Here is a 17,916-nt window from a genome sequence, read left to right on the forward strand (position 1 = left end):
ATCACTACACTTAGGGCTATAGCTTCAAACAGAACCTACATTCTTCTGATGTTACATTTATTCATAGGATTTTCCATGATCAGATTCTACTACCAGTATAAATCATTAGGACAAGGGGTCTGTCCTGGCAGCGTACTCACCTGCAGGGCTGACAGAGGGTAGTTGATGAAGCCAGCTGGATGGTGGGGGCTGGCTGAGGCCGACGCTGCCGAGGGGGTGAGAGGCAAGGCGGGGGAAGCCGGGGGAGACCTGGGCCGCGTGAGGCTGGAGGAGGGCAGCGGGGAGGACTGGAGAGGGCCGGGCCCTGGGGAGGGAGAGGTGGTGAGGGAGGTGTCGTCACAGGGGGAGCGGGGGAGCAGGGTGAACCAGTGACCGCTCCTCTCTGTCAGGACCCTGAGGAGCTGGTCACTGGGGAGGTACTGGAGCTGTGGAGGGTTAGGGATTAGGGTGGAGGTCTTCATAGGGCTGAAAAGCTGGGGTGGGGGGCTCAGGAGGGAGGAGAACGAGGAGGGAGACGTGGTGGAGGAGGGGTAGCCGGGTTTGGCCTCCTCGCATGGCAGATTGGGTGCCGTCGACGCACAGGGGCTTGTAGGTAAGGCGGGTAGAGAGGCGTTGTGGGCGGGATAGGATGGTGGTGTTGTTATTGTTGTCGTGGTAACAGAGAGTGGAGTGGGGCTGCCGTTGTATTTGGGATGGGGGTCTGCCTCAGCTTCGCGGGTTGCCTTGGCAACTTCCTTAGCGACGTGGAGGAGCGTGGTCAGTTTGGAGAGAGAGGCTGACTGCAAGAGGAAAAGATTGGGAGAACCTTTCTTCTCCTCCTTCCCTTCCTCTGACCCCACGGGGGTGTAGACACTCCTCTCCTCCCCGCCGACGCCCCCAGGTTTCTTCTTCTGCACCTCCTCCTCCTGCGGCTCCTCCTTGATGTGCACCTCCCCTGCTGCCACCCTCCTCCTCTCCCTCTCGTTCTCCAGCTCCCCCGCAGCTTCACCGCTCTCCATGGCCTCGATGAAGACCCCTCCGCAGTGGGGCAGAACCCAGTAGCGCCGGCGGTACCGGTCCTGGCCGTACATCATGGAGCGCAGGGAGTGGGACGCCTCAAACAACTTCCTCCTCACCTGGTGCTGTTGCTGTGAAACCAAGCAAGAACGCCATGACCTGAGTTATAACTAAATCAATGAATCAATAATATCTAACTATTTAGTATTGTTCGTCCATGGAGATGGAACTCTCAGATCTCCGGAAGGAAGGACTTACCTTGGCTAGCTTCTCTATCTGTTTCTCCAGCTCCTCCACACTAGTTGATTGGTCCCCATCGTCCTCGTCACACGTTTCCACTTTCTTCCCCTTCTTCATCTCCTCCTCCTCTTCCTCGTCATCTTCATCGGCCAGGTCGTCGCTGTCTTCGTCTTCATCATCGTCGTCGTCGCTTTCTGCTCCGGCTTTTCTCTTGCGTTTGAGGCCAGAGGAGGGCGTACCCAGGGGCTGGGCCTCCTCCCCTCCCGTGCTGGCATCTCTCTTCCCGGTCCGTTTGGCATGGATGGTCCTCAACCTGGAGAGAGAGAAACACACAGGTGAGCTTTCACAAGCCCACACACACACACACACACACACACACACACACACACACACACACACACACACACACACACACACACACACACACACACACACACACCACTTACTTTTTGAGTTTGCCCTCGATCAGCCACTTGTCCTTCCTCATGTTGGTCATGTGATCAAGGTTCTTGTCGATCTCACTGTAGAAACAGAGTAAGATACAGTATATGTCAGCTCACAGGTACAGGTAACTATGGAAATAGTGACTAAATGAGGGACACAAAGTATATTGAAAGATTGGGAGAACCTTGATCTGATTTGATTTATTGAAAGCAGGTGCTTCCACACAGGTGTGGTTCCTGTGCTAATTCAGCAATTAACATCCTATCATGCTTAGGATTATGTATGAAAATGCTGGGCATGCCATTATTTTGGCTACCATGGCTATGTCCCCATAGGATGACGATGTCCCCATCCACAGTGGTCACTGAATGGTTTGATGAGCAAGAAAACAATGTAAACCACACGCCATGGCCGTCCCAGTCACCAGATCTCAACCTAATTGAACACTTATGGGAGATTCTGGAGCAGCGCCTGAGACAGCGTTTTCCACCACCATCAACAAAACACCAAATGATGGAATTTCAAGTGGAAGAATGGTCAGATCCCTCCAATAGAGTTCCAGACACTTGTAGAATCTATACCAAGGTGCATTGAAGCGGTTCTGGTTCGGCCCAACACCCTATTAAGACACTTTTTGTTGGGGTTTCCTTTATTTTGCCAGTTACCTCTAGTTAACACAAACAGTACAATTTTCTCTCTCTCTCTGTACAGTGAATAGCCTGCAGCACTAGTATCCCTCCATTCTAGTGAATAATTTATGTATTGGCTTCTCTCTCTATCAAAATTGAATCCCACTCCAGATTAGCTGATCTATCCAGAGTCTTACACAGCATTAATAAAACACGAGAGCATTAGCAGCTGAGTGAAGTCAACTGAACGTCATTATTTGTAAGGAGCTAAAAGGCAGTAGGCTCACAACAGTATGCAAGCCTCCTGTACACTAAACCTTTCACACTGGCTCCACCTAATGAGACAGGATGGGACGACGATGCCTGATCTACCAGGATGTTCTCTCATGCTTGTGAAATGTTGTCTGCATGTCCTGTCAGTAAAGCCAGTAAAAACACAAGAATCCATGTTTGATCTCCTTACGCCCAATAATCTATTCCCTTGCAGCTCCACTGGTCTGAGGCCTGTGTGATGTACAACGCTGGCAGGTCAGCATCACTCCTCCTACCTGTCAATGCTTTTGCTGCAGATAGAACCTGACCTTTAATTGTTTCGTTTCAATTGTTCTTTCTTCTCTCCTTCTGACGGCACTCTTGCTGCAGCCTTATCTATTTCAATGTTAGGCGTCTCCTGTTCTTTACTCCTACCTGACGACACTCTTGCTGCAGGCCAGCTCATTGGCCAGGAAGCCTAGTATGGAGGCCTTCTGGGCGGGGGTGTGAGCCTGGAAGGCCTTGGTCTTCAGGCTGAGGGCCAGCTCAGCCAGGTCAGTCTGCCCGCAATGGGCCCCCATGTACATCTGCAGCACCTCCGACACATTGTCCCGGTTGATGCCCACGTTGGTCAGATGGTCCCCCAGCATGGTCTTGGTCTGGGGGGAGAGGAGAGAGACAGGATGGGTGAGTCATGGATGATAGAGGAAAAGACAACATGGTCTTGGTCTGGAAGGGGGTGTCAGGAGGGTTGGGTCGTGATAGAGTTGTTACATCTACACTTTCCAGGGGAGTGTTGACTCATAGACAATGGGCTGGTTTCCCAGACACAGATTAAGTCCTAGACTAAAAAGCATGTTCCGTGGAGATTCTCCATAGAAAGTGCTTCTTAGTTTCTTAGTCTAAGACTAGGCTTAACCTGTGTCTGGGAAAAGCGGACCAATGTGTGTAGGTTTTTATTCCACCTATGTGAGAGCCTGCTTGGTATGTTCCTGTACATGTACAGTATCTCACCTTATGTCCAGGGGGCAGTCCAGGGTCACACACAGCCAGGGAGAGCAGTCTGACCAGCAGGTCCTGGACGTGTCCCATGCTGTCTCCCACGTTGAGCAGGCCCTCCTGCAGCATGCCCAGGGTGGGTACGTCCACCCCCACATCGAAGCCCAGCACCTTCCCAAAGCCGCGTAGGAACTGCATCAGCATCAGGCAGTCAGACACCGCACCCCCCGGCAAGATCAGGCCAGGGATTCTGGAAAACTCTGGAAGAGGCTGGAATGAAAGGTAAGGAGAGAGGGAGGGATGTTTAGGATACTTCTCAAATTACACCCTGGGACTTCTATTGTGCCCTATGTGGACTGCAGTATATGGGGAGTAGTGTGACTAACATATTGCTATGCCAATGACTGAATTTTCTATGCCAATGACTGAATCACATGGCTCTGAATGGCAACTTTTATTTAGGTTTTCATTAGTAAACATGTGGTGGGCTATTATCTCGTCCCTCCTTATGCATTACTCTCTTCAGCCACTTGATGGCAGTGTACAGCACAAACCGTGTCCAGTACTCAGGTTTCACATATGATAGATAACAGATATACTGTACATACAAACCCATTGTGATGATACAATGCACTTAACCACCCATAACCCAAACCTAGACAACATTAACTTGTCAGTTCAAATATATATAATGTAAAAGAGATGTAACTACATTAAACGGGCCACCTAGAATCTGGAAAGCCAGGTCCCTTTAATGATGTCACCCTTCAGACATCACGCAGGACTGAATCATGGGCAAGATGGGTCATTTATTACCTTATGATCGGCCAGACACATGTCTTCATTTGGCTTCTTCAGCTCCCTGGCAATCTCCAGTTCCAGCCTCCTCAGTTCCAATTTCCGCTCCTTGTTCAGGCGTTTCTCATCCCTCTTTTCCTGCCGCAAGCGCTCGCGCTCCTGAGGGCCCCAGAGAAGGAGAGAGGAGGGGAGAGTTAATGGGCTCACGCCAGTGGAGGTAAAACAGACAAGAATGTCAAGCCGAGTCTGCTGAGTAGTTTTAGAATTCAGCCCGGCGCCCCTGCCTGCGCTCTCAAAGAAAAATAGCTCGAGGGCCATTCTTTTGACTCAGTTAGTGTATTGAAGAAATGAAAAGTAGAGGGAGGAGAGAGGGATTGGATGGGTTCAGGAGGAGTGGGACCTTCTGGCGTGTGTGTGTGTTGTGTGTGTGTGTCACGTACCTCTGCTTTCTTGCGAGCCTCCACCGCCTTCATGAGCATCCCGTGTTGCCGTCTCCTCTCCCTCTCCTAGCAGAGCAGAGAAAACACACACACGTTACACACCGGAGAAGGTGGAACCTCCACAGGTGAAGTCAGAGAGGTGGACAGAAGGAGGAAAACCCCCATTCACCTCCATCATGGCGAGGTTTTCACATACAGCAACACGTACAGTTGAAGCTGAGGTTAAGAAGACAACGGTACGAATGACGACAACCAGAAAGCATCAGAGGGAGAATGCGGTAGATGGCGATGACGGGGTCAAAAAAGAGAAGTTAGGGTCAAGCTATGATGCCTCTAGGTAAAAAGCTGACGGAACAAACGCAAAATGACAGAGTCATCATAGCCACAAGCCAGTGGGATGAAAACAAACATTGCTCTGTGTATCATCCATCTGTTTAGCTGATAGCCGTTCCAGATTGAAAATAGCCTAAACCTATGGGGGGGGGGGGGGGGTATCGAGTGAAGGTCTTACAAGGAGACTTCCCTGGTTGAGGATAGACTGTCTCCAAATGTTTAATTGTAAACAAATAGGATTTGATCAAGGCAAAGCGAGGACAGTGACTGTCTGTCTGAAAGGGAACTCAGTGATGTGATAAACAGAAGTCAATGAAACAAATCCTCTGGAGCCAGCTGCATACAGCATGTAGGGCCAGGAGCTTCTCCTGCTCAGGTTTATATTGTTAGGAAAAACTCCTGGCTCTAATCATGTGCAACAGACACGCTCAACAAGCAATAGACAGCCAGCCAGCCAGTCAAGCTGCTGGAGAGGACAGGCAGGTACAGCAATAGACAGCCAGTCAGAAGACAGGCAGGTACAGATACAGATACAGAACAGAGCAGCAGAACGACTCAGGCAGCATTCCAAATGGCAAACTCTTCCCTATGTCGTGCACTACTTTTGACCAAAGTAGTGCACTATGAAGTAGTGCACTATGCCATTTCAGACGCAACCTCAGAGACTCAATGGGACGTAACAGGTTAAAGGTTAAAGGGCAGCTCTTTGTGGACGGAGACGGACACAAGCTCAATGTCTGGAACTGGAAAACTCAAGCACTCACAGCCACTCAAAAACAACAGCTAGACGATGGATGTGATGGATGACTCATCGAGAGGAGCGTACTTTCAGACAGTAAGAGTGAGCATGGCAGGGCATGGCCGGCCTTTTGCAATGCATTCTGAGGAGTGCGGGGGGGGAGCTACCGGAACCACCGCAGGCGGAGCGAGGTCAGGTGTCTCAGAGCAGATGGAGGCGACACACTGTTGTGTTTGTTTGTGTGTGTGTGTGTGTGTGTTTGTTTGTTTTGCTGAAAAGCCATGCAGAATAATGTAGTATGATTGCAGCCAGTGCTATACTTAATGCATTGCTATGACAACCATATCACAACCAGGAAACACAATGCGGTGTTAGATGTACAAAAATAAACATACCCATACCATATCTAGTCTATGCCTCTCCAACTCCTGGCAGAGAGAGTTGGCAAAGTATTATGGAACAGAAATGACAGCAAAAAAAAAACAGATTGTTTAGCAGAAAAATACCCAAAGTTCAGAAATAACCCAATAGAATGGAAACTGACCAAAGAGAAACAGTAAAGAGTTTAATAAAATATCTAGTTACACACAACCTTGATACACACACACACACACACACACACCCTGTAAACACTGATCTAGCTGAAGTGTATTTAGTATCATTTCAATCATGTCAGAAGAGAAAAGGCGTGTTGCTAAAAAGCGCTGTGTACCTGGTGCTTTAAAATGACTGCGTGCTGTCTTCGCATTTCTTTCTCCTTCAGGGGAAGACAGAAAAGATGAGGGGAGAAAATCAATACCCTTTCATGCAGCCACCATCATGAAAATCACTAGGGCTGATGGGATTTCAGACCATTTTACAGAGGAGCCACAGCTCATGCCTAATCTCATTGTCAGACACATCTCATCTGGAAAAAAAACATTGACATTTTGGTTTACATTGAGATGCTGTGTGTAACACAAACTCTCACCTTTATTCGTTTCTCTGCCTCCATAATTTTGGCATTCGCAACCTCTTCTTTCTTTCTCCGTTTAGCCTGCGAATGCAAATCGGGTCAAACGTCATTTCACTGCCAGACATCTGGACAGACAGACTGACAGACACAAGCCACTCCGCAGGTTCGCACCGAGCACTCAAAATATGATATTTTCCCTGTAACCGAAAATGAAACGCATGCCTCACGTGCCAGTCAAATGTGTAGAACACAGAGAGTGAATCATGTATCATTTAAATATGTAATTGCAAACAGCAAAAAAAACCTGTTAAGAGTGGCTTGCCAACCGTGTCAACTCAAATTTGATTTAGGCCTGCTAAAATACTTGAGCTCCTACAGTGTAATTGTGTATGCAAGGGAAAGATGTTTTTTTTCCTACCCACTTATGCTAAACTGTTGCTGTTGTCTGATAAAATAGAAAAAAAATGATTTCTGTCTCATTTAAATATGGTCTGACTCTGAGACAGCTAGCAGAGACAGCGATTTTAATATTCAACAGCCGTCAACCAAGACCAATTTAGCATTAGTTCCATGTGGAATTATGCCTGAGACATTACTCCTTCCAACACTGCGGTATTATTCAGTAATAGGCTTGGGTAAGATTAAAATACTATGGACAGAGTAGACTGAGGCTCTGGGATGCATTTGAGGAGTGACGTTCTGCTAATTCAGAGGATATGTTTGGTATTGGGTCAGTTGACTGTAGTACCTCCAGAATCTGCTGTGCCCTCATCTCCTTCTCCAACCTGATCTGCTGAATACGCTTGATCTTCTCCTGGAGAAACACAGAGGTAGGTGGATCAATACACTGTGCAAACCAAACGGTGGTGCAGTGGTAAAACAAGGACACCCTCCATAGTCAAGGCTGGAGACGGTTTGACAGGAAGTGGTGTCACGTAAAGAATGCCCTACCTGCTGCTTGATGATCTTCATTTGCTCCTTCTGCTTCCTCCTTTCCTCGGCCGCCATGATGGCTGAAAGAGAGACTTTAGGGGCTTAGGTGTTAAGAAATGGTTTGCAGCAGTGGTACTGCACATCTCTACAAGAGGACAGTGGGGAATGGTGTATACACTCAGATGTAGTGTACCTTGTTGCTTCCTGGCCTCTTTGGCTGCCCTGGCCATGGCCTGCTTCTCCAGCTTCCTCATCATCTTCATCTGGGCCGCCTGCCTGGCTATCTCTGCAGAGAGAGGTGATGGAACGTTACTGTGTGACCACACATGTTTGGTAGGTATCATTCACAGACTTCAAAACAGAGATCTCTTTTTTTCATCTTCTTCTCCTCACCTTGGGCCTCCAGTTTGCGTAAGAGTTTGGCCTCGCTGGGGCTAGGCACCTCTGCCCCCAACCCCAGAACCTCTCCCACGTTGGACGGCCGGCCCTTCCTCCTCCGGGAGCCCTTTCCCCCCTCGGCCACGCGCTGGCGCTCTGAGTTGGGGGGCCGTCCCCGCCGGCCCTCCATGGCCAGGATATGAGGGATGACGTCCTCGTCCTTCAGCAGGCTCCACTGCAGACCCTGCGGGTAGGACGGGAGCGAAACGACAGGGTAGAGGGGCTGTTAGTGTCGTGTGGGTAATAAACGGCTTCAACATACTTCGGTTGCTTTGATTACTCTACTGTTACTCTAGGTTTGACTCTTTGGATCGATCACTCATGACAGAAAAGAGGGCAGATCAAAGATCAAAATATGCAATGCATAGTGGTTTTACTGGACTACAAAGCTAAGAACCGGATAATGGTCCAATTTCTACCTGTGATATGAACACCACTACAACACATTCCATTCGACATTCAGCTAGTTAAACTATCCTACTGTACAGTATATGACTGGTCACCTGAAGAAGTCATGTCAACTGAATATTACATGACTCCCTAGACAAAGGGGGCTAGGGGGTAGCACTACTGGAGTCTATAGCTGATTTCTATCAATGTCCCTGAACTGCTTAAGTCACTATACAGTTTATACTGTACATGAAATGAGGAAATAAAAAAATGAGACGGGCAATAGATAGATGAAAAGACATCACCTGGGGTCCTTCTCTGGCTTCATAGAAGTCACCAACCATTATCTTTGCACTGAAGCTAAAATTATCGCGTGTGATGCCACTTATTCCATTTCTGGATAGATACTACAGAAGAGAAAATAATGACGTTTGGTGAGACAAGGGATATCCAATGTGAAAGTATGTAAAAGTGTGACATTGAAGCTAAAAACGGACGATTCTACTACTAAGCATCAAAATAATTAGGGGGGAAATTGAGCAAAAGCACAGTGAGAATCAGAATGCTCTAACGACAGGTCAGCTTTTAGTAGGCAGAGGAAGGGATTGGGGAAATTAACTAAAAGGATGTTTAGGTCATGTTATGGTCACAGTTGGCATTGATGCTAAGTGAGCACTAGCGTGAGGGTGAGGCTAGTTGCTAGCGTAAGGCTAGTCTGAGGGGTAGCGTTACTGTTACCTTCATCACATCTGGGTACTGCCTCAACTTCTTCCCGCATGGCGCGTAGTACGCCACGTCGCCTTGCATCTTCCCAGACACGCTCTTGATCCGCGTTTCTCTCTGCCAGCTGGAAAACACGTGGACGGAAGGAAACTGGGGGTGAGTGACCGAATGCCCGAGGCTTTGCCATTGCTAGAGAGAGCCTATCAATTCACGTCTCCATTCGACCTACCCCAACTCCAGAGGTATCCTCAACTCCTGCTCATCCATCACCCTCTTTCTTTTCCCTGCACCTGGAGAGAGAGAGAGAGAGAGAGAGAGAGAGAGAGAGAGAGAGAGCGAGAGAGAGGGAGAGTTAGAGGGAGAGAGAGAGAGAGAGAGTTAGAGTGAGAGAGAGAGGGAGAGTTAGAGAGAGAGAGAGAGAGAGAGAGAGGGAGAGAGAGTTAGAGGGAGAGAGAGAGAGAGGGAGTTAGAGGGAGAGAGAGAGAGAGAGAGTTAGAGTGAGAGAGAGAGGGAGAGAGAGAGAGAGAGAGTTAGAGTGAGAGAGAGAGGGAGAGTTAGAGAGAGAGAGAGAGAGAGAGAGAGAGAGGGAGAGTTAGAGGGAGAGAGAGAGTTAGAGGGAGAGAGGGAGAGCGAGAGAGAGAGAGAGAGAGAGAGAGAGAGAGAGAGAGAACCCATTAGTCAGACTGAACAATACACAGACACAGCCTTCTCTCCATAACCCTAAACACCCAACCATAGCCACAACATCCCAGTACTGAATATGAGCAGTGTTTCGTTGTGTGAGACAAACGGGGCTGCTGGGTCTCACTCCACTATGCAGGCCTTTCAGATCAAAGGTGTGCCTTCTCCTATTGACTGGAGCGCTGCCCCGAGCGTGACCACTGTGTCTCTAACCCACCAGCTGTGGCCATGAGAGTGCCTTATTGTTTCTGCGTTCCCTTTACTTAACCAGGTAGAGTATTGAGAAACTCCGTGCTCTGAGAGCAACTTCAGAAATGACTCAAAATATGTCCTGAAAAATCACTGACATTCCTACGTGAATTTGATGGGCAGTGAAGCATGTTGAATTGAAACGTGCTTAGGAATCTCTGTGTGTGTTCTTTCCTTTCCTAAGCTGGGTAAATCTCCCAGTGCTGAGAGAGAGAGGGAGGAGAGGAGAAGGGAAAGAAAGAAAGCTTGGGCATGGCAGAAGTGCCAAACAAGTTGTTAGGCCTGTTAAGCCCAAGGACATGCACCTACAGGAACCCAGGCCTGTTAGGCCAGCCAACCGCCCGGCTAACTAAAAATAGAGCCTCCTTTTCCTCTCCCTGTTTTCTCCCCACAACCATCTGAAGATGATAGCATATAATGGTGAGCTTAGCTATTCCAGTGTGGTTACGTGTCCTCAACAGTTAAAAGGTACAGCGAGGTGGTTTTACTGACTGGTTTTGTGCTTGAGCTGTATGAGTAGCTTTGGCAGAGTAGGTAAAGAAGTTGGCCATATCAACTGGTACTGGGTCAGATATTTTGTCATCCCCCTAATGGTTAAGGTTAGGATAGGGGTTAAGGTAATCTGATGCTAGATTTGCAGTGATCGGGCAATTTAAAACTTGAGCGGCTTTGACAATGTACCAGGCGTTTAAGGCGTGTTGCCTGCGGTTACCTGGGGGCATGGCCAGGGAGTAGGAGGAGGAAGGAGAGCTGTGATAGGCCAAGGCACTGGAGCTGGTGACGATGTTGGGCGTCTTGATGACCTGCAGGTTGAGCGGGGAGCAGCTGGTGGCTGTGTGATTGGTTGAGTTGCTCAGTAAGGAGGCGTGGCCTTTGGTTAGCTTGAGTGGGGTCTTCTCCCTCTTGGAGGCGGAGCCTGAAGATGGCAGCTTCAGCTTCGGGTCCTTCAGTTTGCCACCGGAGACGTCTGCGTCGCTTTCCGAGTTACTGTCAGAATCTGAGAGGAGGGTACCAGAAAGAGCGGGGTAATCACTGGGAGACTCAGCAATGGTTGAATAGTGTTCACTATTCTACATCACCGTAACACCAAAAATACTGTACACTACAAATATTGCATGTGCCTTCCATTAGGACGGTCAGAACGGTAGGTATCTAACCTGACAAGCTGTCATCCGAGTCCTCCTCATCATCCTCCAAATCATCCAGATCATCATCATCGTCGTCGTCGTCGTCATCCTCAACAGAGTCATCCGAGTCCTTGCTGCTAGGGAGACCGGGGAGACCTGGGAGGCCGGCCTCAGCCCCTCTGAACAGGTCCACCAGAGACTGCACTAGGTGACTCTGAGAGAGGCCCTTCCAGGCTGCCATGGGGGCCAGAGCATGGGCCTGAACCTGGAGGTTAGGGGCCTGGAGCTTAGGGGCCTTGATCTTCCTGGGGCCCCGGGCCGTGGCCGGTGAGGGTGAGGTAGCGGGCCTCGCCGGGGGGCCCTGAGAGGAGGCCAAGTGGGCCCTTCCGCCGGTGCTGAGGTTGACGGGCAGCGAGAGGGACGCCCCTGCCCCAGAGAGGTCCTTGTTGGAGTCCTTGCGGGGCTTGGTGATAAGGGCCAGCGGTGCGTCCTGAGCGGTGGTGCTTTGGATGACTCCGTTGGGGTGGGCAGCCAGGCCCAGGAGAGCGCTGGACAGGAAGAGGTTGGAGTGGTTGTTCTGGGAGGGAGGGGGGAGGAGAGCAGGGGGCAACTTGGTGCTTCTGCCACCGCCACCCGGACTCTCCGAGGAGGACAGCTTGGGGGGCGGCAAGGAGGATGACGTCACCCCAGCAGCCTTCCGAGAGGTTCTGTGACCCTGCTGCTTCTTGGGCTGCGCCGCCGGGAACGTCTGGCCTTGCGAGAGTAAAGACTGGAACGGAGGGAGGGCGGGAGGGAAGGAGGGAGGGGGATAAAACAAGGGAAAAGAAAAGAGAAAACAGCATAATTGTGCCAGCTGTCAATTTGCATCTACGTCGATTATTCAAGCTGGTGATGAAGCACAATGCCTGGCTCACTCTGTCTCACTGTGCCGAGGACAGAAGCCTGGAGACAATGGCATATAACATGGCCATAACCACAGCCATTGTACTAAGTAAAGAGTAAAACCGCCGAGAAGCGGCTTCCAGTTCCCGTATCTCACTTAAATTACTACAGTTATGAGTCTGTGAAAAGTGTTAGCGTCATGCATCTGGGTTTTTACTCTAAACAGCATAACGGCAGATTTTATAGAACGACCGTCACGTTTGGCGTTGCACCGTGTTTCAGCAAACACAGGTTAGGGCTTCGACATGTACATTCAACTAGATGTGATATCAAGTGAAACAAATCCATTTCACAGACCGCGTAATACAGTAGCAGTTCCTGAACCACTAGGGAGAGGCCTTTGGTTAAAATATAACCTCTCCACCGGTAAAATAGAACAGGGGAGAAGACCAGATTTCCACTTCTAGCGGACCGGAGCAATAGGAATTAGCTTAATCAATTAACTACTATTTCAATGACCGTTTCGACTACATGCGAGAGGTCCACAATGCACCACAGAAGGTGATAAATATGTACATGTTCTATCTAGTTGTGAATGTGTTAAATGGACAGTAAAACAGTATTAAATACATGGAGTAGCTATATGTGCCGTCTGCTTTGCTGAGGTAATGAGGCCAAAAGCATTGACCTTTTGGTTGACCTTTTGGTTTACAGGCTGAGCAGCACCGCGGGACACCCAATCAAACGACTCAGACAGGACTGCCACTTCCCTCTCTGACTCTCCCTCTGGCTGGAAGCAGCCCTCTTACTGCAGCTCATCTACAGTCTGTTACCATGAATACCGACAACCTTCTAACTGTGAAAGGAGAAACGGTTTCATGTTCGACCGCTTTTAGATTATTCAAATGAGGTGAAAAGCTAAGCTAGCCAGTAACCAATCCGTGGTATTATTTGACCATGGGGAAAAAGAGCTACTGTGTGAATAAAGGGATTTTTTATTTGTATTTATTTGATTGAACCTTTTTTTAACTAGGCAAGTCATACTTGACACCATATTCCTTGCTAGTGGCTGGGCAGAGAGGACACTGGACCAACCTGTTTGAGCCTGAATTCGTTGATTTGAGAGAGTGATTCCTCCAGCAGCTTCCTCTTACTGGCCTTCCCACTGCCAGGTGTCTTCAGAGGCTTGGTCTGCTGGGAGTTGGCTATGGGCGACGTGAGGAGAGGGAAGGATTGAGGCGAGGAGGACAGGGGTACCGAGCGGGACAGGGAGGTGCAGAGGGACAGGGGCAGGTTCTGCGGCGAGGAGGGCAGGAGCTTGGGCGGCTTGGGGGAGGATGTGGTGCGTCCTTTGGGGGAGGTGATGAGGGGGATTGGAGAGGCAGACAGGGGTGATGGGGAGGTTTCCCTGCGGGGTTGGGTGAGGAGAGCCAGGGGCATGGAGCTGGCTGCTAGGCCCGTGGACTGGATGACACTGAGGTGCTGCTGGAGACCCTCCTCCCTGGGCCGGGAGGTCTGGAGGGACAGGGGGGAGCTCTGGGACAGGGTAGGAGGAGAGGGGCAGTGCTGTGAGGGGACCAGGGTGGGGGGGTCGGAGGGTAGGCTGTGGGGCAGGCTGTTCCTCTTGTCTCGGGCCTCCTTCATGCCCAGGCTTAGTGTCCCGATCTGGGGAGGGAGGGGAGGAGAGGAAGCCCACTGTTAGCTCACCCTGGAGCAAATCACAGACATAAGTAGCTACACACTACCAGTACTACTCACTACCAGTACTACTCACTACCAGTACTACTCACTACCAGTACTACTCACTACCAGTACTACTCACTACCAGTACTACTCACTATCACTGTACCTTCATTTTCTTCTTCGCCCGCCTCGCCTTCTCCTTCTCAGAGTTCCACACCTCACACTTTCCATCCTCTTCCTCGTCTTCATCATCGTCGTCATCATCATCGTCGTCGTCCTCTTCCCCTCCGAGGTCCTCCAGGTCGCTGCTGATGACTCCGTCGCTGGAGCTGTCCGAGGAGGAGCCTGATTCGCTGTCACTGACCCCGGCGACCTCTGCTGGCTTTTTACTGGGCTTCTGCATGAAGGCAGAAAGGCCGTCAATCAATAAAGCACCCAGTGTACATTTAGATTTTTGTTTCTAAACTGGAAATGGAAAACTTAAAACGTTCAAAATAGACCCTGAGTCAAATAATTCAGGCTTTACTATAGATAGATATAGATATAGACAGGTTGGCTTTTACCAACACAACCGACGTGTGCAAAGCTGTTGCCTTAGACTGTTGACAACATGTCAACTATATTTCATCTCCTAATTTGTTTATTGAAAACATAAATACAATTGTATAATGACCACTATAGCATTTTTTGCCATATTAGCATTGACATGAAATCCAGCAAAACAAGACATGGGATCAATAACAAGATACAACGAGCTGAAACGAGCCACCTACGACATGGCAGCTTCTTGTCATTGTTGCTAGCTATCTGAGCGTTCAGAATCATAACAACGCGGCTTCCGCCCACATCGATGTGCGCGCATCACTTTCGTGACGTTGTCATCAGTAATCTAGAGCCACTACATCATTGAGCTGACCTGGTCTTTAGGTTTGTGGGGTACTTTCTCCAGCTGTAGCTCTGCTGTGTGGCTCTGGCTGTGAGGGCTGCTCCTGGGGCCCCTGGCCTTGGGGCCCTTAACAGACTGGGAGGCACCCAGAGATGGGGACGCGTTCATGGAGTAAGACCCCTGCGCGGTTGGGGAGGAGACCCCACTTCCGTTCACTGCCCCGTTCACCCCTGAAATCGCAGAGAAAGAGGCACAGCACACCGTTACACAGCATCTCAATCTCATCTGAGCAACGAGACATTTCGAGTAAAAACGCTAAAGAAATATCAGGAGATCTTCTGAATGCAGAAACAGAATAAAAAGCCTTGTGAAAATATAGATGTATGCATATCTCATTTAGGCATGCTGAACATGGTGTGAGCACAACATGAGTGGTTTACATAATAAAAGATCAATTAAAAGATAGCATCAAAGATAGATTGAAAAAGAGAGAAAGGGTACAGAGAGAAAGAGAGAGAGAGAGAGACAGCGAGAGAGAGAGACAGAGAGCAAGAGAGAGAGAGAGAGAGAGAGCAAGAGAGAGAGTGTGTGAGAAAGACAGAGACAGAGAGAGAGACAGAGAGAGAGAGACATAGAGAGAGAGACAGACAGCAAGAGAGAGAGTGTGTGAGAAAGACAGAGAGACAGAGAGAGAGAGAAACAGAGACAGAGATAGAGACAGAGAGAGAGAGAGACAGAGAGCAAGAGAGAGAGTGTGTGAGAAAGACAGAGAGACAGAGAGAGAGAGACAGAGAGAGAGAGAGACAGAGACAGAGAGACACAGACAGAGAGAGAGAGAGCAAGAGAGAGTGTGTGAGAAAGACAGAGACAGAGAGAGACAGAGAGAGACAGAGAGAGAAAGACAGAGAGCAAGAGAGAGAGTGTGTGAGAAAGACAGAGAGAGAGAGAGAGAGAGAGAGAGACAGCGAGAGAGAGACAGAGAGACAGAGAGCAAGAGAGAGAGTGTGTGAGAAAGACAGAGAGACAGAGACAGAGAGAGAGAGAGAGAGAGAGAGAGACAGCGAGAGAGAGACAGAGAGACAGAGAGCAAGAGAGAGAGAGAGAGTGTGTGAGAAAGACAGAGAGTAGAAGAAAATAAAAGCCTACACATACGCCATTAACTGAGACTGGAAGTCATTATAGGGTTCTCGACGGGAGAAATCTCATCACGGAGCCGGAGACTGCCGAGACTAGGGAGCCTCTCACTTAATCCCTGTGAACAGTTTCCACCACCTGCTTACAGGAATGATTAATTCATTCACATCTCTCGCAATTGCCAGAGGGGTAAAAAACGTTGCGCTTTAAATACCTCACCCTCTTAAGGGTACCTTTTATTTCCTGGCGGTAAAATCATTTGCTGCTTTTGAACAGGTGTGAGAAGCTCCTTCACACTCTGTGCCAATATACAGGTACAATACAATACATATTTCCCCCTGATGAGCACAGGAAGTGTCGCATTATCACCTTTGTTCTAAGTTGTTATTATCTGTATAGGTCAGAATGAAGCACTTGGAAGGGTTCAAGGTAAGAAGGATGGGCGTAGCTGTACCTTTGGGGATCTGTCCGTTTTTGCTGGGGTTCCTGGAGGGGGCTTGCAGGGGGCTGTGGTTCTGCTGGATGTGGGGGGTGAACATTGTAGGGAGGCCCAGGAACGGAGGGAGGAAGGCTGCTGCCCCCCTACTGTGGGCCTCTGCTGCTCGCCACCATTCTGATGAAGAGAGAGGACAAGGAGGAGGACATCGACATGTCAGTGTCATTCTGTCTCATCCACTAACTTCAGTACGGTATATCAATTACAATCGCCTAAAGAGTATTAGAAGTTAGCACACCCGTAAATACTGATTAGTCATGCTGTTTCATTCATCTGCTCTTCAGGTCAAGTAAATCTCCTGGACCCAATCATGTTACATCTGTCCAGGCGCCACACCCGGGCCCCTCCTCTTACCTGTCAGAGCCCCCAGCTGGGGGTGTGCGGCCAGGGCAGCAGACATCCCCAAGGACCCCAGAGAACCCAGGGACCCCAACGACCCCAGGCCTCCAAACTCTGGGCGTCCTGAGCTGGTGGTGTACAGGCCGAAGGCTGGGTGGCTGACCAGGGGGAAGGCACTTGACAACGTGTAGGGCTGCTGGTCGCTCATCGCCCCATACAAACGACCTGATGGACAAACAGTGCAACAACAAAAAACTATACATCAATCGAATGCACTTACTAAGTCCTTTTGACTTCAGTCGTCACATCAGCAGTTGCCACATTACTCATTGTGTGTCTGTTATTACGCGTTTTACTTTTCTATCATTTCTCTATTCTCTTTCTCTCTGCGTTGTTGGGAAGGGCCCGTGAGTCAGTGAGTCAGTGTCACTGTTAGTCCACACCTGTTGTTTACAAACCATATGACGAATAACATTTGATTTGATCAGCAGTTGTGCTTCTGTTTGGGGTATAAATGAACCGAATTGAATTCAGAGGTGACGCGAGGGTTCGTCGTGCCCTCAAAATACCCTGACTCGCTGGCTTCTTAGGTATTCATCCCTTCTGTGTGTTCAAGTTGAATGATGTTTCCTCTTCTCCCCCTATAGGTTTTCTGCTGGGTACGGTGATTGTTTTATGTATATTCAACCAGACATTAGGCAGCGTAAAGGACAAAGATTGCCCTGGATTGGAGCTTGACAGGATTACACATGCTGGTTTCAAACACAGAACAGAGCAGCTCAGATCGGAGTGACTGAGACAGAGACACTACTCAAGAGGGGAGACGTGCATCCTGCGTGTTCTAGATCGACGGAGCTCTAGGCTGTACTTCGGTAGGGGAGAGAGAGAGCGAAGAAGAAGAAGACAAAAAGAGCAATCACAGTCGACAACTCATCTGATATTTTCTGACGGGGAGCTGATTTGTTTAATTAGGCCACAAAGAGAACGTTCTTAGGGGCAGAGTAAAAAACTAAGCTGCGGTAAATTACCATAAGTATTCGAGTTTGTATTTACCAAGAAACTTGAAACTGATGCGGGCTGAGCAGCGGGACATTTGGACCGCTGGGAGTGTAATTGAAGTGTTTCTGCAG

General features: G+C 49.2%; 1 protein-coding gene across 21 annotated transcripts in view; it reads right to left on the bottom strand.

Annotated features, from left to right (window-relative positions):
- The window catches only part of LOC110527478 (bromodomain adjacent to zinc finger domain protein 2B), a 69,343-nt gene that overhangs the window by 5,917 nt on the left and 45,510 nt on the right, over positions 1-17,916 (bottom strand). For 4 of the 21 annotated variants that reach the window (XM_036982902.2, XM_036982892.2, XM_036982894.2 and 1 more), the window contains exons 4-27: positions 16,802-17,011; positions 16,406-16,564; positions 14,848-15,047; positions 14,098-14,328; positions 13,344-13,913; positions 11,397-12,135; positions 10,952-11,236; positions 9,539-9,599; positions 9,325-9,433; positions 8,892-8,993; positions 8,152-8,380; positions 7,952-8,044; positions 7,777-7,850; positions 7,574-7,639; positions 6,841-6,906; positions 6,583-6,627; positions 6,266-6,298; positions 4,799-4,864; positions 4,377-4,517; positions 3,576-3,830; positions 2,997-3,220; positions 1,683-1,757; positions 1,255-1,549; positions 141-1,127 (exon numbers count right to left, since the gene is read on the bottom strand). In XM_036982902.2, coding sequence (XP_036838797.2) covers positions 141-1,127; positions 1,255-1,549; positions 1,683-1,757; positions 2,997-3,220; positions 3,576-3,830; positions 4,377-4,517; positions 4,799-4,864; positions 6,266-6,298; positions 6,583-6,627; positions 6,841-6,906; positions 7,574-7,639; positions 7,777-7,850; positions 7,952-8,044; positions 8,152-8,380; positions 8,892-8,993; positions 9,325-9,433; positions 9,539-9,599; positions 10,952-11,236; positions 11,397-12,135; positions 13,344-13,913; positions 14,098-14,328; positions 14,848-15,047; positions 16,406-16,564; positions 16,802-17,011 — 5,315 coding nt within the window. Of the gene's footprint in view, positions 1-140; positions 1,128-1,254; positions 1,550-1,682; positions 1,758-2,996; positions 3,221-3,575; positions 3,831-4,376; positions 4,518-4,798; positions 4,865-6,265; positions 6,299-6,582; positions 6,628-6,840; positions 6,907-7,573; positions 7,640-7,776; positions 7,851-7,951; positions 8,045-8,151; positions 8,381-8,891; positions 8,994-9,324; positions 9,434-9,538; positions 9,600-10,951; positions 11,237-11,396; positions 12,136-13,343; positions 13,914-14,097; positions 14,329-14,847; positions 15,048-15,969; positions 16,090-16,405; positions 16,565-16,801; positions 17,012-17,916 lie in introns of those variants that run through there. The other 17 variants (XM_036982897.2, XM_090240355.1, XM_090240360.1 and 14 more) reach the window with 11 other exon arrangements.

Source organism: Oncorhynchus mykiss, chromosome 7, assembly GCF_057628025.1.
Source record: "Oncorhynchus mykiss isolate SJ-2025 chromosome 7, ASM5762802v1, whole genome shotgun sequence".
NCBI lineage: Eukaryota > Metazoa > Chordata > Actinopteri > Salmoniformes > Salmonidae > Oncorhynchus > Oncorhynchus mykiss.